This window comes from Epinephelus fuscoguttatus, linkage group LG3 (assembly GCF_011397635.1).
Source record: "Epinephelus fuscoguttatus linkage group LG3, E.fuscoguttatus.final_Chr_v1".
NCBI lineage: Eukaryota > Metazoa > Chordata > Actinopteri > Perciformes > Serranidae > Epinephelus > Epinephelus fuscoguttatus.
In genome coordinates, this window is record NC_064754.1 from 31,023,623 (window position 1) to 31,044,570 (window position 20,948).

The 20,948-nt window shown below is 40.8% G+C and overlaps 2 protein-coding genes across 3 annotated transcripts; one reads left to right on the forward strand and one right to left on the reverse strand.

Moving 5' to 3' along the window:
- The first annotated feature begins 483 nt into the window (after positions 1-483).
- On the forward strand, positions 484-13,804 carry dennd1c (DENN domain containing 1C). 2 transcript variants are annotated; one of them, XM_049571641.1, is made up of 23 exons: positions 484-640; positions 2,222-2,286; positions 3,000-3,043; positions 4,558-4,607; positions 4,691-4,810; positions 4,926-4,995; positions 5,092-5,172; positions 5,266-5,331; positions 6,254-6,307; positions 6,479-6,589; positions 6,874-6,974; positions 7,569-7,614; positions 7,737-7,838; positions 8,621-8,746; positions 8,917-9,018; positions 10,822-10,912; positions 11,001-11,041; positions 11,129-11,179; positions 11,279-11,326; positions 11,424-11,531; positions 11,770-11,852; positions 11,969-12,182; positions 12,274-13,804. In XM_049571641.1, exons 1-23 carry the CDS (start codon positions 624-626, stop codon positions 13,255-13,257), a joined length of 2,775 nt encoding a protein of 924 aa, XP_049427598.1. In that variant the 5' UTR covers positions 484-623; the 3' UTR covers positions 13,258-13,804. The 2 variants fall into 2 exon arrangements, with proteins under 2 accessions (XP_049427598.1, XP_049427599.1); XM_049571642.1 differs by lacking the exon at positions 5,266-5,331.
- A 43-nt stretch (positions 13,805-13,847) lies between these two features.
- Positions 13,848-20,345, reverse strand: crb3b (crumbs homolog 3b). The gene is made up of 3 exons (XM_049568190.1): positions 20,176-20,345; positions 17,080-17,167; positions 13,848-14,634 (listed from the first exon to the last, which is right to left on the reverse strand). The coding sequence occupies exons 1-3, from the start codon at positions 20,343-20,345 to the stop codon at positions 14,398-14,400; spliced, it is 495 nt and encodes a 164-aa protein (XP_049424147.1). The 3' UTR covers positions 13,848-14,397.
- Between the last annotated feature and the right edge of the window lie 603 nt (positions 20,346-20,948).

Sequence of the window (20,948 nt, forward strand, 5' to 3'; positions counted from 1 at the left end):
AAACATGTTGTTGCCTCTTTTCCACTAAGACACCCATCACACCAAATGCTCTGTTGTGACATGTCAGAAATACTTATTTATATAGATGAATGAAAAATGACATCAAAAGTGAAGAAATGATGGGGATTTTTTTAATGCAGATCTCACTGAGGTCAAAGATCAGAGATACTTAGTCTATATCTTGATTATTCCTGCAGCTGCTGATGCAGATACATAGGATTTGTGTTTTGTAGCTAAAGACTATCTCTTGACCTGATGGCGTATAATTTTTATAGCAGAAGAGAATATCTAATTCTTATGAAGGTAAAAGAAGGGGAAATACTATTAAAAGACAACAGCGGAAATCTAACAGAGGTGATACAAATACTCTCTAACAGCTCTGAGAGGTGGTCTCATAACAGACGTCATACAAATACACACACACTGACACAACACACATACTGACATAGATCAGGAAGTGTTCTGTCATTTCGATTGCGCTGATTGCGCAGACTGCTGCTACCGCCGCTGTCTGCCTCCGTTCACACCACTGCTACATCCGAGGTATGACTATCATCTGGTACACCTGCTGAAGACCTCTGCCCTCCTGGACAAACACATGGACACAGACACATCCAGACAACATGGGCTCCAGACTAAGGTGAGTTAATCTTGTCATTTTGGCTCGACCTTCCATCATCACTCTGCCCGTCATTCTGTTCTTGTGGTTTTTATTACTTCCTCTCACAACTGCACAGGAAGTTTCCTGCAGCAACTGTGTTGCCCTTTATGTGCTGCCTGCCATACACTTCATGGTAGACCTGTTCTTGTTCAAAGCAGAGAAAAATGTTCATCTGTTTGTTGGATATGACTATTATTTGAATATTTTACAGTAATCACACTCAACCAGTGGTGGAAGAAATACTCAGGTCTTTAAGTAAAGTAGTGTATAACTACTCTGGTAAAAGTAGGCTAAAAGTCCTGCATTTAAAGTGAAAGTACTTATTATGTAAAATGGCCCACTTCTGCATATTATTCTGAAGTTCTTGGGCTGTCAGATTGTTTCATAATTATTAATGCATTAATATGTTCATCACTTTAATGTTGCAGCTGGCCAAGATCAAGCTGATTTAAACTACTTTGTGAATCCCTCCATAGTCTGATCTTCAATAACACATCATATTTTATTACTTGACTGATATTTTGCATCTCAATCTGCAAAGTAATTGGTGACTAAAGTTATCAAATAAATATATAGTAACATAAAAAGTGCAATATTTGCCTCTGAAATGTACAGTAAATGTAGAAAGTGGCATAAAGCAGAAATACTGAAGCAAAGTACGTCAAAATTGTACTTAAGTACAGTGCTTGAGTTAATGTACTTAGTTACATTACACCACGACACCTGTCTCTAACGGATATATCCCAGTTTACCTTTGTCCTTAACAAGATACCTGTTTCATAACTTCCTGAGAGCAAAATCTTCTACATTTTATGAAATTGCGATTTGAGTCTCTATATATATATCTATTGGGCGGGACACATCACCCCAACACACCGCCCCATATATTGATAAAAATTTAAAGAAAAAATGTGCTGTTTCGTGAAAGGCAACCACAAACCGTCTGAAATAATCATTAGCAAATTTAATCATAATCACAAATAAACTTAACAAACATTATTATTACTACTGGTTCTAGTTTTTTGCTGTACTGCTTTGTGTGTGGTTTTACGAGTGGTGTTGCTGTACCACAACAGAAGCCATTGCTCGATAACTGTGAATTAACGTTAAACACCACACAGTCTCCATTTCATTACTTCCAAATATATTAAAAAGTGGAAAACTAGAATGTAATGTTAGTGCTATGTAGGTTACATTACTTTATACAATGTTAGTATGTCGTAAAAAATGTAATTAAAAAAGTTGCATGAAAAGTCACTGAAAAGTCATAGTGTGTTCCTGTGCAGCTCTCATTCTGCTCCCTAAAATGGCACTCAGTCATCAAAACTTTGAGAATCCCTGATCCGAGATTTTTGCTTCAAAAGGCTCTAAAATGATCAGTTTAGCTGTTACGTTTCTAAATCTTCCTCCCCACTGAGGTTTTGGTCGCAGGAGGTGTCAGTTGAAAATGGCCCTGATTTGAGTAATATGCTAAATGTTGTGCAGCTTCACAGGAATGTCTCAACATGTTTTGGTGTGAGTACAATTTCACATGAAAGCTGTGAATCTCTTTCTTGTCAGACAAAACCCTGAGCGAACGTTCTACTGGTTCTTTGAAGCAACTTGTCCTGTAGCCAGAGACAAAGGTGAGTCTTCTGTTGATGAGCCGATGTAGTATTTGAAATGACTAATTCCCAGCCTGTTCCAGCCTCTAAACAAGTGCATTGTGTGTTAAAGAGACATTCAGACATGCAGAGTGTGTTGTCAGCAACAGAGAAGTTGATTAAAATTGTTCCTCAAATTCCTCCCGTGACTCTCTGCACCTTCTTCTTGTCATTTTCCTGCATGACCCAGCACAACAATCTGACTGCTGCATGACCCACCACAGCAATCTGACAGTTAAACACCATCTGACATTTGCTTTACACTTAAAAAGCAACAGTAATTAATTTATGAAATAATAGATAAGATGATAAGACGTAGTGTATATGAAGGTGTTTCTGCTGAGCTGAGAGTTGCTCATACTTCCTGTCATGTGATCAGAAAAACCACACAGCCTGTCTAGTCACACTTGAACCAGATGGGTTTGTGGTAATGTGACAGAATGAACAGCTGGGTGTGAAATGAAAGGGTTTAAAATACTAAATACATTTTATTGACAAGTAAGTTGTGTCATTTGCACATTTTTGATCATTTGTCACCACATAAACTGGATCTTTTTCTATTTCACTCACTGTTGCCTATAAAACACTGAAAGGATTTTGCTTCTCTACATGTACTTTGTGAATAAAGTTTGTCTGGAGTATTAGCAATGAGGTTCATTCATTCAAGTTTTTAAAAATTATTTTTAATGTTATAGATCCTGGTGTCCTGTTTCAGTTTCCAGAGGACTTCAGTGATGAGGTAGCCACCCATGTCTCCTGCTCCTGGAAACCTATGATAGTATCATAATTTGTGGATATGTTGTCATGTTAAAATGTTCATAAGGGATTGCAGTGTTAGCCCATCGCTTTGGTTTAGACTAAAATATCTCAATTACTATTGAATGGATTGCCATGAATTTTTAGCATTCGTTGTCCTCAGAGGATGTATCTTACTTACTTACTTAGAACAGATCAACATAATAAATGTACAGTGACAAAATGTAACAACAATGTAACAATAACATTAATTTTAGTAATAATATAATAATAACAATAATAGTAATTGTGGTGGCATATGTTGTAAGTATGACTAATGATAACAGCAGCAGTAGGAGGCATCAGGCAGGACCACGGCAGCAGCACAACCACGATACACCATCCAGGCGTAGCTGCGATACAAGTTAACCTGCGAGACAGCGGAGCACAAAGGCTCCGGAAAAGAAGCCGAGTTTGTGACATGCAGTAATAGGACGTGAATGTTAGCAAATGAAGAAGAACCAATTTTTCAGAAACTAAGGAGAGAGAGCGAGAAGGAGCGAAGGTGTATTGTAGGAGGTCCCCCGGCAGTCTAGGCCTATGTCAGCCTAACTAGGGGCTGGTTCGAGGTAAGCCTGAGCCAGCCCTAACTATAAGCTTCATCAAAAAGGAAAGTCTTAAGTCTAAAGATGATATAAAGTTGATATAAAGTTGATTTTGGTTGTGATGTCAGGTGACCAAAATTTAATGGCAGGACATATGTAATACCAGTGTCATTTTGAGGTACAGTATTGACGACAGATGACACTGATATTTTTTTGGTTTTAAGTTGTGTTGTTAAATAACTAAAATCAAACCACTTTTCCAAACATCTCATAACAATGTAATCTTGACACTGGATAACAACATTTAATCGTAAGGTATAGAGAACGAAACCCAACGTCTGCAGAACATCATAATTTTATCATCCACATGACAAAAAATTCTAAAAACGTTATGGGATCGTTTTTATTCCACCCAAAATTTTACGTCTTTCTGATGTAAGAGTCCAGTGTCTTTCTGACGCCATATTGACATCCAGTGCCACCTGGGTAAGTTTGTAGTAACGTTTGTAATTTGGAGTAAAAGGTCTCAACAGCTATTTGGTGGATTAGCATGAAATGTGGTTCAGACAGTCATGTCGGCCTCATTATGAATTATAATAACTTTGGTGATCTTCTGAAATTTTATCTACTAATTTAATTAATTTGTCCAATACTTTGGTTTATGACCAAATACCTATGAAACTACTGACCTTTTCATTAGCCTCAGCTTTATTTTGTGGTTCATGCTAATTTGTTAGTTTATTAGATTCTACTGTACCTGCCTAACATTAGCATCAGTGTGAGCATGTTAGCATTCTGACTCAAAACACTGCTGTGCCTCAGTAGCCTCACGGAGCCATTAGCATTGCTGTTGTCTTTTAGACTTTGAGTTTATTTCTCACTTTTCATTTTACACATTTCTTTCCCATGATAGGAGTCTTGTCAAACATTACCCAGGTTCTGCTTCCCGTATGACATACAAAGGTAAGTATAAACTCTCTTTACTCCAGGTTTCATTTCTATTTTGTTTTTCACATGCCTGCCTCTCACTACTCTGATCTGCACAGAGCAAGGGAGGGAGTGGCCGTGCAGCACTTTACTTTTGTTTTGACTGACCTTGAAGGATGCCAGCGGTTTGGCTTTTGTCGTCTCACCAACAGCACACATACCTGCCTCTGCATACTCAGGTACATTTGTGTGAGGATGTCTGAAGTGAAAGAGTAATTGTCATTTCATAATTGTCAAGTTGAACCATGCCTTTAACATCATGATTAAAACCATTATTATTGAATTTGGCTGCAGTTATCTTCCCTGGTTTGAAGTGTTTTACAAACTTCTCAACAACTTGGCTGATTGCCTCACAAAAGGACAGGTGAGTTTTCATTACTCATGTGTAATCTTTCTGCTCTGTAATCTGCACACTCTAGTGTGAGTATCATTAACATGACGACCATCATGTTCTCAACAGACCAATGAGATGAAAGCACTGCTGGCTGCTCTCTACAAGCAGCCCTTACCACTGACAGCTGGGTCTGTCACTCTGCAGATGGTAAATCTCTAATTATCCAATGAGAACCAGGAGTCACACTTGACTTTATGGCTGTTTTTTGTCAGTGGTTAGTGTGTTGTGTTTTTTTCTGAGGGAGAGCAGCTATTGGTCAGCACAGAGGTGTCTCATCCTGTTGGACACCCAGAGGGACAAGAGGGGGTGAGTCCCAAAGGGGTTCATGTGGTCTGGAGTAGCGGCCAAGCGGATACAGACTAACCCCTGCTGGAAAAATTCAGCTATCTTTGCTTGATGGCTAAACTGATGTGTGTGGACTAAAATGTTGTCACTCACCCCTCTAATCCAGTGTTTAAGCCAAACCTAATGCAATTTGCACTAATGTCTGCTGTTCATTGTGACCTTTGGAACTGTTGACTGTTTGTATCCATAACCCATGAATAACCCATGACTGTACTGAGCCCACAGTAAATGTTTTGTCCTACGAGAAAGGCCTCAAAGTGGCCAAAAGCCACAGCTGGTTGTATTTTGTGGATAGTTGCTTGGGAGTTTCATTCCAAAATAAGAAATCATCAGCTTGAAAGAAACATTGAAAACAATAATGTGGTGTCAAAATTGAGAAAATACGATAAAAGTTGTAACCCTGATTGATATGGCTGATAACAGCAAGTGTGGTCTGATACTATAGGTCCAAGAATTCTGGTTGCCTTAGCAGTAACTTGATACAGCTCTGATACGGCATTAAGTTAGTAAACGCAATTAGAATTCAGTGTGGGAATGGCAGACTCAGCCACTAACAATGAAAACTTCTATATAGAGTGATAATTACTGAATGCAAATACCCTGAATGGCTACCGCAGATAAATGCCAAATACTGATTACCTTAAATAGGATTTGATTTCATAAAAATCTTAACTGTAACTTTAAGGCTGTGTTTTAGTAAGACATTGGCTTACATGTTAGTTTGCATCTAGCAAGAAATTTTGGAATGAAAGCCTCAAGTCTGATCCTGTAAACTATAATGCATGCATGCCTGCATAATGTTGTAGCCAGCTGAAAGCAAAAACACTTCCTTTAATTTTCTCCCAGTTTTCTAATTGTGTTTTGTTTCATTCGTTTTGACCAGATTCCATATTTCATCGCTCCAGACCCCAGAAGTCTCCCTTCCATCCCTGAAAATGTGAGTATGGAAGATTAAACTGATTAAACTAAACTCATGGTTGCTGTCTTATACAGCAGGTGGGTTTTTGTACATTTTGCCCATTCAAACTAATGTTTGTGTGTGTGTGTGTGTGTGTGTGTGTGTGTGTGTGTGTGTGTGTGTGTGTGTGTGTGTGTGTTGGTTTACCAGAGGAACTTGACAGAGCTGATTGTGGCAGTAGATGTTGGGAACCTTCTCCAGCTCTATGCCAGCATGCTGTTTGAGAGACGCATCCTCATCTTTGCCAGCAAACTCAGCACAGTAAGTCACACTTTTTTGTTCTTTTATTTTTGTAGGATTTTATTTTTACGTCTGTCTAAAGAGGCATGTTCGCTCTCTCAAAACCTTATTGGAGACAGAAATCACTTTGCTGTATGCAGCTACTTGGAAACCAAGCTCAGTGCAGCCAGAATAACCTCCATTGTGCTGCCTTGAGGTCACAAATTGACCACCATATGTGGCCTATGGCAGGCTGCACAAAAAGGCTTTTGTGTCCTGCGTGTTGTTGTTGTTTGTAACAGTCATCCATTTTGTGTTGTGTGTAGCTGACGTCTTGTGTGCACGCACTCAGTGCTGTGTTATACCCCATGTACTGGCAACACATCTTCATCCCTGTCCTCCCACCCCATCTACTGGACTACTGCTGGTAAGAAGACTTCTTTCCTACCCCCCTACCGACATTCCTCCCTCCTTACCTATGTATCTACGTACCTACCTACCTACATTCCTCCCTCCTTACCTATCTATCTGCCTACCTACCTACCTCCCTACCTCCCTACCTGCCTACCTACCTATCTACCTACCTACCTACCTACCTGACTCTCTACCTACCTCTCTACTTACCTACCTACATACATACATACATACTTACCTACCCCATGCCTACCTTCCTACTTCCCTCCTTACCTAACCTCATCCCTCCTTATCTACCCACCTACCTACATTGCTTCTTACCTGTCTGCCTACCTCCCTACTTACCTACCGACATACGTACTCACCTACCTGCCTACCTTCCTACATCACTCCTCACCTACCCACCTATCTACCTACCTCCCTCTTTACCTACCTACTTATCTACCAAGATCCCTCCTTACCTACCCACCTACCCACCTATCTATCTATCTATCTATCTATCTATCTATCTATCTATCTATCTATCTATCTATCTATCTATCTATCTATCTATCTATCTATCAATCTACCCACCTACAGTGTACTCACACTTTTTATTTGGTTACAGTGCACCTATGCCTTACCTGATAGGGGTCCATACCAGTCTATCTGAGGTAAACTACTGATCAAAACAATCTAAAGTCACTTTATTACCAAACCTTTGAATATACCAGCTTTGTCCCTACAGTCTGACACACCCAACAGATCATACTGTGTCCCTGTGTCCGTCTGACAGAGGGTGAGGAGTCGTGGGTTGGAGGAAGTCGTAATTCTGAATGTGGACACAAACACTCTGGAAACCCCCTTTGACGACATGAAAAGGATACCTTCAGATGTGGTAACAAAAAGTTTTCTGTAATAAATGCTCTGTGTGTGGGTTTGTGTAATCATATATGTCTTTTTGTTGTCTCTCACTTAACACTTAACTGTTTTTATAGAAAGGAGAGTATGACTGGAGAGTTATTTAAGCGAAATTTGTACCACAGAATCAGCAGATGCTTGTTAGTTAAAGGGCACAGGTGGCCTGGTGACATATGGCCCAACAGGAAATAAACTAGGAAGTAAAAGTGCCTTTTGCACACTCCTGTTTGCATTTACACCACATCTGTAGGGCCGTGAAGATCAGGAAAATTAGACTGATGACAAATGTAAAAACAGCAACTTCAACAGAAGCAAAGCAGCTGATGGTTACTGTGTGAATATATTCTGTACACTGTACACAGTACACACGTTGTCGCAGCTTCACACTTGGGACTAGTCAGTGATGATCACCATTTAAAACTCAGCCTTACTAGCCCCTGCACAATCAGAAAGTGCCACCACCAGAGCAGAGACATTTTGGGGCAAGAAACTTTTGCAGAGCAACCAAATTTAGACTGTGGTTCCTCTGGTGGAAACATAGCAAGACTGAGAGTTCCTAAAATAGCTAAAATACAGTCAGGGGCTTTTGCTAGATTTTTTTATTGTCGCTGTCTACAATCGACAATCTAACAAAGGCAAAATGACAAAAAGGTTATTCTCTGTAGCAGAATGGTGTTGTCTTCATCATAGTTATTGAGCAGCAGCAGCAGCAGTTGCTCTTGATTTATATCACAGACATAAATGTGCATATGTCTCCAGATGTCCGAGCTGAAGGTGTGTTTGAAGCGTCAGGCAGTGTCTCCTGGCTGTGGTGTCTCAAGGGCCTTCCTGAAGGCTCAGGCTCTGCTGTTTGGAGGCTACAGGGACGCTCTGCAGGGTCACAAGGTCAGTCACTCAAAACGGTTTTTGCAGAGTTTAACACTTAAGTTTCTTTCAATAAAAAATACAGCACTAAAGTGTTCTCTGCATTTCTGTGGGTCATTTCTACGGGCAGCTCTTCGTGCCTGTGTATATTTTTTGGACTCTGATGTGACTATCTCTATCTTCCTTTGCAGGAGGGTGAGATGTGGTTCAGTGAGGAACTGTTTCTAGATCACAAGTCTGCCAGTATGAGGCAGTTCCTGCAGAGTGCCATTCATTTACAGTCCTTCAAACAGGTACACACTATGCCTCATGCTGATTACTGCCCTCTGCTGGACAGATACTGCCATTATAACACAGGAGAAAGGCTAGTTGGGCAGAGAATTACAGTTCTCAGTCGCTTTGGTACATTTCTCAAATCAGAATTGAAACTACTTGTTCAACCTCCAGGTCATCGAGTCACTTGTGTACATTGAGGAAATTACAAATGGTTTGGCAATCTCATACAAATGATGATGTACAACTGTCTGCTGTTTCCTACATTATCAAATGCCAGCGTAATGTTGATCAGAGTGTATTATACTGGTTCTGTGTTGAACAGTCTTACCCCAAAAAACATCAGGCATGAATTAATTGCATAGGTCATTACATGCAAAATGGCTGGTTGTCATTATGTGTCAAGCACATTATCTACAGATTATTAGACTTTTTTTTTGTAAATGTGTCCTAAATTGATGAATTGTTCTCAGGTGAGTCTTGACTTTCAATAATGCAGGTGAATGTATAAAGCATTAGATCAACCAATGATCAACCAGTTCTCTGAAATAGCTCACAGGTGCATCTTATCTCATGGATAAGATATTCCAAAAAAATTCTTTACACAGTGCATTGCAAGGAAAGGTATCCGTTGCGATGTGGATGAAAATCTGTGGTGCGACAGACAGGAATGTCAGTGCTATTCTCCATACAGCGCTGCATGTACAGTTCTGCCCAAGGGGTGTTTCCTGTTTTCATCATTCATCGTTTATTCAGGGAAAATTGACTAAGCATTAAGCTCTTTTACAGCAATGCCCTGAGATAACATTCAATGGGCCAGAAGGATGCAGTTATTTAATTGCAATAAAGTGAAAAAAGTCCATAAAAACAAAACAAGTAGCAGCAGTGTCTATCAAGAATTACAAACAGCAATAAAAAACATTACAAATAATTAAAATGGAATCTGCCATTAAGGACATATACATGAACAGTAATACAGTAAAAACAGTAATATGTAGGAAATCATGTCTGTCATTTAACCAAAGTAGCAACACTGTAAAACAACCATATCATCTAGCATACACTTGAAATGATGTACAGATACATACCTGTCCAGTTTAAATACCTCTTGCAACTTGTTCCATTTATGTGGGGTGAAAAAACTAAAAGCTAATTTACCGAGCTCAGAACTGATCTGAAGGGTTTCAAGGGATGAAAATTCCTGTCAGTCCTGTGCATGGAGCATTTCCTGTTTACATACCTATTTTCTTTTTTTGTCCTGTGTGCTATGCAGTGCTGTAAAACAGTCTTTTTCTTTTCTGTATTGCGATGACATGATCTGTCAACAAATTAAAGTACAAATTGTAAAGGTGTAAATGTGAATCCTGTCCAACTCTCACAATCAAATCTGCCACATTCAGTAATGTGTGACTTTGTACTGCTGAAATTGACATAAATATTTACTTTAGAGATTCTGATTAAGATACAGGCTTGTGCAGATAAGACAATGTGTGGTGCTGTTTGTGCGAATAGTTTCCTAGAAGTGCATTTATTGTTTTGCAAGATGATTCAGGAAATATACCAAAGCGACCGAGAGAAAATGTCTCCGACATCGTTTGATGTAGGTTCTTAATTTCACAGACTATGTGTTGGTTGCTATTTCAGGCCTGGTGTTTAGATGTCTAACATGATAAAAGCCACAGAATTGTATGCTGCATGATAAAGTGCTGACAAATCAGTTGTGAAGTCAGCGGGTCATCCTTAGGTTACTGCTAACGAGTGAGCATTCTCATGTGTTTTATTCTGGTAATTAAAAATGATCAAATATTTGTTTGCATTTTTAGTTCATTGATGGTCGCCTGGATATTCTAAACAAAGGGACGGAACCAGACGATCTCTTTGAGGAGGAGATCCTAAAGTGTGAAACAGCTGCAGGTGTGTATTTGTGTGTGTGCATGTGTCTAATTACCTAGTACTCACTTGACACTCATCCTCTTCCCTTTGTGCTTCTGTGTGTTTACAGGGAGAGGCAGATCTTATCAACAGCTAGTTGGTAATTTGAAGGTAAGTTTTCATTTTTAATGGAACAGTTTGAAGTCTGTTCCCCTCTTGCTGAAACGTGCAACACTGACACTCTTGTACTTTTGACAGAAAGGGGGAGGAGCCCTCATCCTTAACATGAAGTCCAAAGCAAACATGAAGGTGAGTGTGAGCCAAGGTGTTTTTGCAGGGAGGAGGGCGAGTGAATATAGACTGTGTTATCAAAACAACTCTGTTCACAATGATTTTAATCTCTCCCAGGCCAAAGGTCTCACCAAGTCTGGGTTGAAAAACCTGCTGATGCACAAGGTGGGTCAGCGTTTATGTGGGCACATGCTTCAGTTGAATCAAAATCTGCAGTGGTGTTACTATAATACTTTTCCTTGTGTGTTTGTCTGCAATGCAGGTCCACAATGACGAACGCCCCCTACAAAGGGGAGGATCTATGTCACACCGCCGTGCCCAGTCTGACTGCTTGCAGAACCGCCTGCCAATCACACAACACTTTGGGAAGGTGAGATCTGTCTCAAAACAATCACATATCTGTTTTAAATATTCTAAAACTGTAACAGACATCATACACACCCTCCTCATTACCCAATCTGCTTATTCTACTGTCCTGCACTGCTTCTTTGTGCTGTTTGTGCCTTTTATTGCTCCATTTCTATGCTCTGCTTTATTTTGGTTCCCTCTGTTTGGGAATGTTGCGTTGCTACCCCTTTGCCTCGTTACTCTACGTTGCTTCATGTCAGTCTCGCCCCCGTCGGCCTGCTCACAAACTTAGGGCTCCCAGAGACGAGGAGGACGTGCAGGACAACAGAGACACACTGGATGGGTGAGAGTCAGAGAGAAACTGAGAGATGGAGAAATGTGGAAAACTCCAGGGTAAATATATCAATACATGTATAAATGTTCTTGTTTGTGCCATTCCTGCTTATCTCTTTGCATCAGAGCTGTGTCTGGGCCCGTGATCGAGCCTGACTCTGAGCTCCAGAAGGATGAAGAAGAAGGGGAAGATTCCATGCTATGTGACTCAGAGGAGATGGATCTGCTGGGGGAGATCTTTGACACGCTCAGCTCCCGGAGCGCCCACGACCGCGGCCTGCTGTACGGCACACGCAGCCTGGATCTTTTTGGACCGGACAGCCATGACTATATCACAAAGGTAAGAAGATGACACACACACACACACACACACACACACACACACACGTGAATGTGATTTCTGGTCTTACATTAGGTGTTGTGTTTTCCAGCGTGGTTTTCCAGCCAACCCCAGCCAGGAGAGCCTGTCCCTGTCCATCAGCGGCAGCGGCAGCCTGCACAGCTGGAATCTGGAAACCACAGAGGAGCTGTCAGACCTGACGGAAGACTCTGATTGCCTGGACACCAGCGTGCCAGAGGAGGAGGGGACAGAGAGTCTGCAGGCAGCATGTGAAATAGAGGAGCAAGAAAGCAAACAGAGGGAGGTAGGAGAGAAACAGGAAGAAGTGAAGGTTGCAATAAATGGGAAACAAGAAGAAGTAGTATATGATGGAAATAACTCAGAGGAAGTGAAGTTAGAGGAAGAGATGGAGAAAAGGAGTCAAGAAAAGAGAGTGAGTTTAGGAGAGGACCCTGTGAAAGAAATGGCTGAAAAGTGTGAGGATGACGGGTTGAAAGAAAATCAGGAAGAAAGTCAGAGTGAGGAGATAGCTGAGGGACAGGAGAAGGACGGAGCAAATGAAATGCAGAAAGATGAAGAAGGAGAGGAAGAAGGAAAAGAGCAGCAGGAGGAGAAAGGTAAAGAGGTGGAAGAATCTTTAAACAAACTAAATCATCCCAATGATGAGGAGGAGCAGCAACAACAGGAGGACAATCTGAAACTCACAGCATCTCCGGGGCGCCAAAGTCTCATCATTGACCCTAAACCTCCAGCAGGTCAGGAAACAAAGAGTGAAGAAGCAGTGAAAAAAGAGGAGCAGAAGTTGAAACAGACCCCCACTCCACCTAAAGTGCTTTCTGCTGTAGCACGCTTCCAGTCTCAGGCGCATAGCCAGAGCTTTCAGGTGAAGTCCAGGACCAAGCCACTGGCTGAATCTGGGAGACCCTGCAATGCGCTTTGGAGCAGAGAGAACGCACAAACTCACCCGCCATGTGACTTGAATGTATTAGAAGGGAAAAACCGCTCAGAGGAGCACGAGGAGGAGGAGCTGCCTCTAATCAAAGTGTCTGAACTTAAGAAGAGATTTGAAGCTTAAAGGATGAGGCTGGTGAGATACTAGTTGGTCTTACTTTCAACACATCCAATGAAAATACCAAAATGAGCAAAGTCTGTCTCTCAGTACTTTCTGGTTTCTCCAGTTTCTCCTGCCTGTGTGTGTGGTTTTAATAGGTTTTGGTCTTTTCATGGGATTTGTTGAAAGTAAGAAAAAATACAAACTTGCTGGCAGGTCACCTCGCCAAAAGTGAGCAAATATTTAAAGAGATTTTTGTTTGTCAGAACGTCGTGCACTTCATGAAATGACTGGTGATTTCCACTTAGAATTAAGTAAACAAGGCTGAATGAAATCAATGAGTTCTCTAACAGTGAGGGCGAATGATGTTTAGCATATCTGCTACTGTATGACGGCCCGTTTGTCACTGATGCATGAATATTTTCTACAAGTGTATGTGTGTGAGAAAGAGATACGCACTCCATCAGCTAAAACTGACAAATGAGGATGAGTTTTGCTTTTCTGGTAAGTCTTCACAGAATCTGAATATCTGAATAACTTAAACTAATAAACTCAACATGTTGAACATTTACTGTAACATCCCTTCAATGCTGCGAGACAGGGGACAGACAGGGTCGCGCATATTCTTTGTTTATTTACAGAACACCTTGTGTAGCATGCATACTGATTTTTTTTATAATTTTTTTAAGAAATTGAGCTTCTCATAGCGTGACATAAAAGTGCATCACAGTCATTGTTTTCATCAATATCCTTCATCATTGGAAATAGTGTAAAACACAGTGTTTTATATATAAATACACAGAACACAGTTCAAATATACTAACCTATGTACAAATACAAAATATACTTTAGCTCATGTTCTTTATGTGGCAGAATAAAGGGAGTGAGTTTTTTTTTATAAAGGAATACAACAGGCATTATAATGGCACATTTCATGCAGTGAAACAGGTGATAGAAGTGACAATCTGTGTATTTGTCACCGAGAATGAAAAGGTGCGGCACAAACAGTGTTCCTTGTGTCTAAAGAGTTTCTGGTGCAAAGGACAAACACGGGTCATCCCTGAGGACAGCCACACAGCAACATCAGAAGACATCAGGCATCAATCCTCAGTTGTACACAGTGACGGGGAGTGGCTCAGGTGTGAGTCCACTTTTATGCGTTCATCATATGAGGCGCTCTTCTTTGGGCAGCGGTAGAGGCAGGCCAGGTTTTTCAGATCCCGCCGATCCCGTCTGTTTCTTCTCCTCTGCGCTGGGCCTGTATGTTCCCTCCATCCTCCTTTTCTTCCTGATGAGGCACAGCAGCAGCAGCACAACCAGGCTGAGCACGGACAGCACGGTCAACACAAACACTGATACTGTAGGGGGGATTAACACCTGCATCGCCATGGTGACAGACAGCTGAGGAGGGAATCACACACACAGGTAGGGCAGAGGGGTCAGTAAATGTATAACTCCAGATAAAACTATTGATTGAGGTCAAACAAAGTCTATGTGATGTTTTGGTATGCAATATCCAAAGAATTTCAAAGAAGTTTCCTGGAGAGAACTTTGCAATTTGGCACTTCATTATACATTTTCGATGATTTAACTTTTATTTTACCGGGAATATTCCCATTGAGTTTCAAAATCTCTCTGGTCAAGACAGTAGCACAAAGAGTTTCACAATAGACTTAAAACCAGCTGCCGATTTACAGCACACAACTGAATTATCAGCGTTCTGTGACTCCTTCACTAAGTCCTTAAATCCTGTTTTTCAAATCTTTCAAGCTTATAATATGAGGCAGTTTAAGGTGTCTCTGTAGCAGACGCTGTGATGAGGGAGCAAAAACCTTAGGAGAACAGTGCAGGTTCGTGGACGGACGCACATAAATTGTTCATGCGACCAAAGGTTGCAGTTATAGTGATAGTTTTAGGAGTCAGTAGGGAAGGAGGAGACAGTTTATGTAATATGGCCTCATAAAGAACTGCTATGACATGCGGAAAGCCAAATCAAAGATGAATCACAACGGGAGAATGCAGAGAATACAGAGCGTGTTCTATGGGTGCACTTCAAATTACAGTAAAAGCATATCCTACAGTCTTTGAATCAATGAATAGCAGGTAAACTAAATATGTAAAAATAAAAATTGTTATTTGTCTACGGGCAAGTATACAACAGTAACGTTTTTAATAATGTGAATTCACTTATGAATATTTTCACGTGTTTAAAATGAGCTTTTCTTTTGAGGTAATTCATATTTTTTTTTTGTAATTTGTACCAAAGCACACTCTTCAAAAATTTAGGGGAACACTTAATCATCAATATAACACCCAGTCAGTTAAACTTCAGGGATATCAATCTGTCCATTTAAGAAGCACAAGTGATTGTGAATCAGTTTCAGCTGCTTTGGTGCAAATGAAAGTGACAACAGGTGCAATGGAGAGACAAAAGCAAGGCAATCCCCACAAAGGAATGGTTTTACATGTGGTGGCTACAGACAGTTGCTCTCTCCTTATCCTTCCTGACTGATTCTTCTCTAGTTTGGTGTTCTGCTAGTGTCCTTTTCACTACTAGTAGCATGAAGCAGTTCCTGCAGCCCAGTCAGGTTGCACAGGTCGTCCAGCTCCTCCAGGATGGCACATCCATATGTGTGGTCGCAAGAAGGTTTGCTGTGTCTCCCAGCACAGTCTCAAGAGCATAGAGGAGACACCAGGAGACCAACCGTTATGCCAGGAGGGCTGGACAGGGTCGTAGACGGGCATCAACCCAGCAGCAGGACCGGTATCTGCTCCTTTGTGTGAGGAGGAACAGGAGGGGCACTGCCAGAGCCCTACAGAATGACCTCCAGGAGGCTACTGGTGTGCATGTTTCTGACCAAACTGTCAGAAACAGACTGCAGGAGGGTTGCATTAGGGCCCACGTCCTCTAGTGGGAGCCGTGCTCACAGGTCAGCATCGTGCAGCTCGATTGGCCAGAGAACACCAGAACTGGCATATTCGCCATTGGCGCCCCATTCTCTTCACAGGTGAGAGCAGGTTCACAGTGAGCACGTGACGGCAGTGAAAAAGTCTGGAGACGCCGTGGTGAATGTTATGCTCCATGCAACATCATAAATCATGACCAGTTTGGTGGTGGGTCAGTGATGGTCTGGGGAGGCATATCCTTGGAGGGTCACACAGACCTCCATGTCATAGCCAACAGTACCGACTGCTGTTAGGTACCTGGAAGAAACTCTCGGAGTGACTGTCCGACCTTACGCTGGTGCAGTGGGCTCTCGGTTCCTCCTGGTGCAGGACAGTTCCCGGCCTCATGTGGACAGTGTGTAGACAGTTCCTGGATGACCAAGACGTTGATGTCATTGCCTTGCCTTCTCATTTCCCTGACCTAAATCCAACTGAGCACCTATAGGACGTTATGTATCGGTGCACCCGACACTGCTAAGTACCACCACAGACTGTCCAGGAGTTCACTGATGCCCTGACCCAGGTTTGGGAGGAGATTCTCAAGTACACCATCTACTTACTCATCAGGAGCATGCCCAGACGTTGTCAGGAGGTCATACAGGCATGCAGGGGCCGTATAAACTACCAAATCCAGCTGAATCCAGCCCTCCATATGTTGATGGTTTTGGTTTCCACTGTTACATCATTTTCCTCTCAACAATTTATACAATGTACATCAGTCAAGATTTTCAACTTAAATAATTCATTTATCAAGGTCTGATGTGTGATTCAAGTCCTCCCTTTAATTATGAGCAGCGTTTATTCCAGGAAACATCCTAGGAAGCAACATTCCCAGAAAATGAAGAGTTACCAAAGTCTCCTTAGCAACAAATGCGGGTATGAGATCATGTCTGAACTCACCTCTCTAAGAACAGAAAATATTGCGAGGCCTGTGTTCTTACATTGGGACCAACACAGCATCAGCTGGATAGAAATGACAGTGGGGCATCTGAAAAAAAGGACAAATCAGAGGTTGATCAGATGGGTCTCAGCACTGTCCAAGATTTTATGATAAGAGAAAAAACAGATGCTTTAGGTTAGACAGCATTGACTAAGAAAGGCCCATGTCAAATCACATTTTATTCATACAACACAAATTGTGAAAAAAAACCCCAAAACAAAACAAGGTAATTAAATATGCATGTGAACAAGAGAAGGGGAGAGACCATCACCACAGGTACATACAGTGTCTGTGTGTCTGGCCTGCTGTAGACAGTTTACACCTCATGGAAATGAGAAAGACTAAAAACTCCAAAGCCAGATGACCTGTGTAACAAGAAAGCAACCTAATTGTCAAGGAAATATGCTTCTCCCAGGCCTTTGTTACCCCTTTTCCACCAAATTAGCTATAGTTTTTAACTGGTTCTGTTTGGGATTCTTGGAACCATGGCGCTATCCAGCTCATGTTTCCACCAATTGAGAGTGGAACCATTGTAATCAAGAATGTGTCATCAATGGAGGTCGTTGCACAATGCACAATGGGAGAAAATAGTAGTAGGAAAATCATGGATTGCATTGATTAGCTGCAAACATTAGTTCTGTTATTACAGATATTAGTTTTTATTATTAGTGTTAATGAGACCACTGCACTCTCTATTTTTCTGACAGTTTCTCACTTGACTTCTCCATTGCTGTCATCTCCATCCTCTCTTTCCAACCTGTACAATACCACACACCCACTGCACAGTTCGCACTTCAGTTCAAGAAAAACCTGGTATTTTTTGGTTCCAGTTAAGAACCAACGGTTCGGGGTTTAAGCCAATTTATTTTGGTGGAAATGCCGGTTCAAAATTAGGTGTCAGAGCAAGCACAGAACCAGTTCCATGTTGGTGGAAGAGGGGTATGGGAGCTTTAAATACCAGGAGAAAGATCTTATCAACTCAGGACAGCTAAAATGTTTAGGAGCAATTACGTCACTGACACAACTTAGACAAGACAAGAACTTCAGCATTTTGGATGAGCTATAGATGAGTTGCACGCCTTGAAAAAAAATTGCACCATACTTTTTGTTGCTCCATGTATGATGTTACATCTTGTCCAATACAACACCAGGAAGTATGAGCTCTAAAGTTACCACAGAGGTCAATAACACTTCACTAACACAAACACCAAAGTTTCGGCTGAGTGTTTCACACAGGTAGTATTTACAGCAGGGCTGTAGTACTGGATTGTATTACATTCGTCAGGGTTGTTGAAGTTTTCCGCTCAGCGAGTGTGTTATTTCCAACCAACAATATGCCGTGCACTGAAAGTTAGCCTAACAGTAGTGCAGGTAGACAAAGACAAACATATTGAATTATGTGTGAGCAGAACAATCAATGCTAATGAAAATATTATGTTATAAAAATATATATTATAGTGCAGTATCCACATCGCAGGAGCTGCAATTATTGCTAACAAGTAAAATCTGTCACAGCATCCCATTATAAATAAAGCATTGAGATGCTACAGAGATGGCTACAAATTATAATCCAGATTTACGGAAACATACACTCTAAAACAATGACAAAATAAAGTTAAAGTTATTTTCATGAACATGTTTTAGTCCGTTGACAACTTATTTTAAGAAGACAGTCAAAATCCAAAACATTTTTGACATTGTTGAGTAGAATGGAATTAAAATAAACAAGTCAGAATATGTTAAATATATAGTTTCACTGTCACTAAATATCAGCACAACTTTTGGAGAAATATCAATTGATTCAACTTAATTAAGCTTTTCAAGGTCAAAGCAAATCATGTTGGTTGTACTGAACTAATTGAGTTTGTCAGATTAAAAAAGACTCATGGGATTTACTCAATAATGCTAGAATTGGAGCTACTTAAAAAGATGCATGCAAATTGTTACCTTAATTATCTTAAATTTAATTTTTTATTTTTGGTACTCCAGCAAAGATCACATTGTCATCATTGTTATATTTTTGTCAGTTAAAATGACATGCAAAAAAATACCACTCCCACCAAAAACACAACTCATATCGCAATATCCATCAAAATAACTGCAATGATTTTCTTTTTTGCTATAATGCCGTTCTAATAAAAAGCATTACAGCTCAAGCGATTAGTCAATTCATTTCCTAATGGAAAATAAATTGGCAAATATTTTGATAAGAAACCAATCATTTGAGTCACTTTTTGAACAAAAATACCAAACATTTATTTGCTACTTCTCCTTTTATATTATACTAAATTTAACATATTTAGTCTTTAGACATTTCAAGACAACTCAAGATGTCTTGAAGGAAGCTGTCAATGTCATTTCCCATTATTTTATGATATTTTATAAGAAAAATCAATTATCAATTGTTTGAGAAAAATATCAGTTGTATTCCTACAATGATGAATTAACATTTACCTGTACACATCAATTAAAATAAATCACATATTTACTGTTGCTGCACCTTTGTAACCTTTGTGTAAATGAGTTTATAAATCAATATATAATATGTTTACATGGACAGACCACCGAAACTACAGAGTACATTCTCTTAAGAACCACATAAGATGGATATAATGATGCAGTAGAAGAAAGAGAGGAAATTAAACTCACCATAAATGACCTGTCGCGTTACACACTCAGGTTATCTCAAAGATAAAGTGTTGGAGCTCCTTCAGACTCTGAAAAAGCCAATTTCCTCCCTAATCCTGAACTAAACTAATCACACCGACACACCCACTCAAGTTTTATATTGCCACAGGCGGACGCATGTGTGCGCGCGGTGGAATGCTGCAGTTCCTGCTGCACCTGTTGAGCCGGTGCTGCTCAGCTCAGGTGAGCCTGCTGCTGCTGCTGCTGGGAAATGACAGACGAAACCGCTGCTACGTAAAGAATACAGGAGCCTCTGCAGGCTCTCTGACTCACGAGGACGCTCAGAAACGGTTTCGGTTATAGCTCCAGTCGCAGGTCACCTGTAGTCTGCCTTTGAGGGGAAATTTGGTAAATGACTCGGGTGTTACCTGCCGGTTAGTGAGCGTACAGGTGAGGTGACGGCCGACGTGCCCCGTGGTGACTCTTGGTTCAAAGCAAGGTGTTGTAGCAAAGCGACAAAAGTTTTAATCCAGCCCGGGCTCGGTGTGTACGCGGCATAGCTGAAACTATTTTCTCTCACACTCACCTGCCTGTGCATATGCAAATGAGCTTAGTCACGTGTCCTGTGTGCGCCAATCAGAAACGTCTCCTTATCTCACTTCCTCTGCCTGCTGCTCACTCCCTTCTTTTTCTTTTTTTTTTTTTGCCATCAAATAGTTTTAATTTTAACGTTTCATGATCTTATTGCTTGTTTTATAATGTCCTACTTAAGCACAAAGCACAGAGCTGAGTGCAGAGATGCCTGGGTTGACTGATTGCCAGATGATCAATCACTGTGATATCATGAAGGTTTAATAATTAGAGAGGAAAGGCCTTGAGCGAGTTGAGAAGGCTGTTGTTTGTCAGATGGGGACAATCTGCTTTCTGGTGTGGCCTACTTTCATTATTACTAATCAAACAAACTTTTTCCATGTCCAAATAGTAGGACTCCTGACGTGCAGGACAAAGACACAGTGTGGATTTGGGCTTATCAGAGGTTAAAAAGAAAATGAGTCATTCAAAGGAAAGTTAAACGCACAGATATAATGTCTCTTCAGACCTACACAAGTCACACAGAGAGGCTTCTTTTTTTAGTACAGACCTTTCAAATGTGTAGGTTTCCTTGCAAAATTGGAGGTAGGGATGGGCACATTGGGGGCTT

Coding starts and splice junctions, on each gene's coding strand:
- crb3b (XM_049568190.1), bottom strand. CDS start 20,345: ATGCACAGGCAGGTGAGTGTGAGAGAAAATAGTTTCAGCTATGCCGCG. Junction 17,168..20,175: donor GTACGCTCACTAACCGGCAG/GTAACACCCGAG, acceptor CCTTTTTTTCAG/ATGCCCCACTGTCATTTCTA. Junction 14,635..17,079: donor TATTTTCTGTTCTTAGAGAG/GTGAGTTCAGAC, acceptor TTCCCTCCTCAG/CTGTCTGTCACCATGGCGAT.
- dennd1c (XM_049571641.1), top strand. Junction 4,996..5,091: donor ATTGCCTCACAAAAGGACAG/GTGAGTTTTCAT, acceptor TGTTCTCAACAG/ACCAATGAGATGAAAGCACT. Junction 6,975..7,568: donor CATCTACTGGACTACTGCTG/GTAAGAAGACTT, acceptor ATTTGGTTACAG/TGCACCTATGCCTTACCTGA.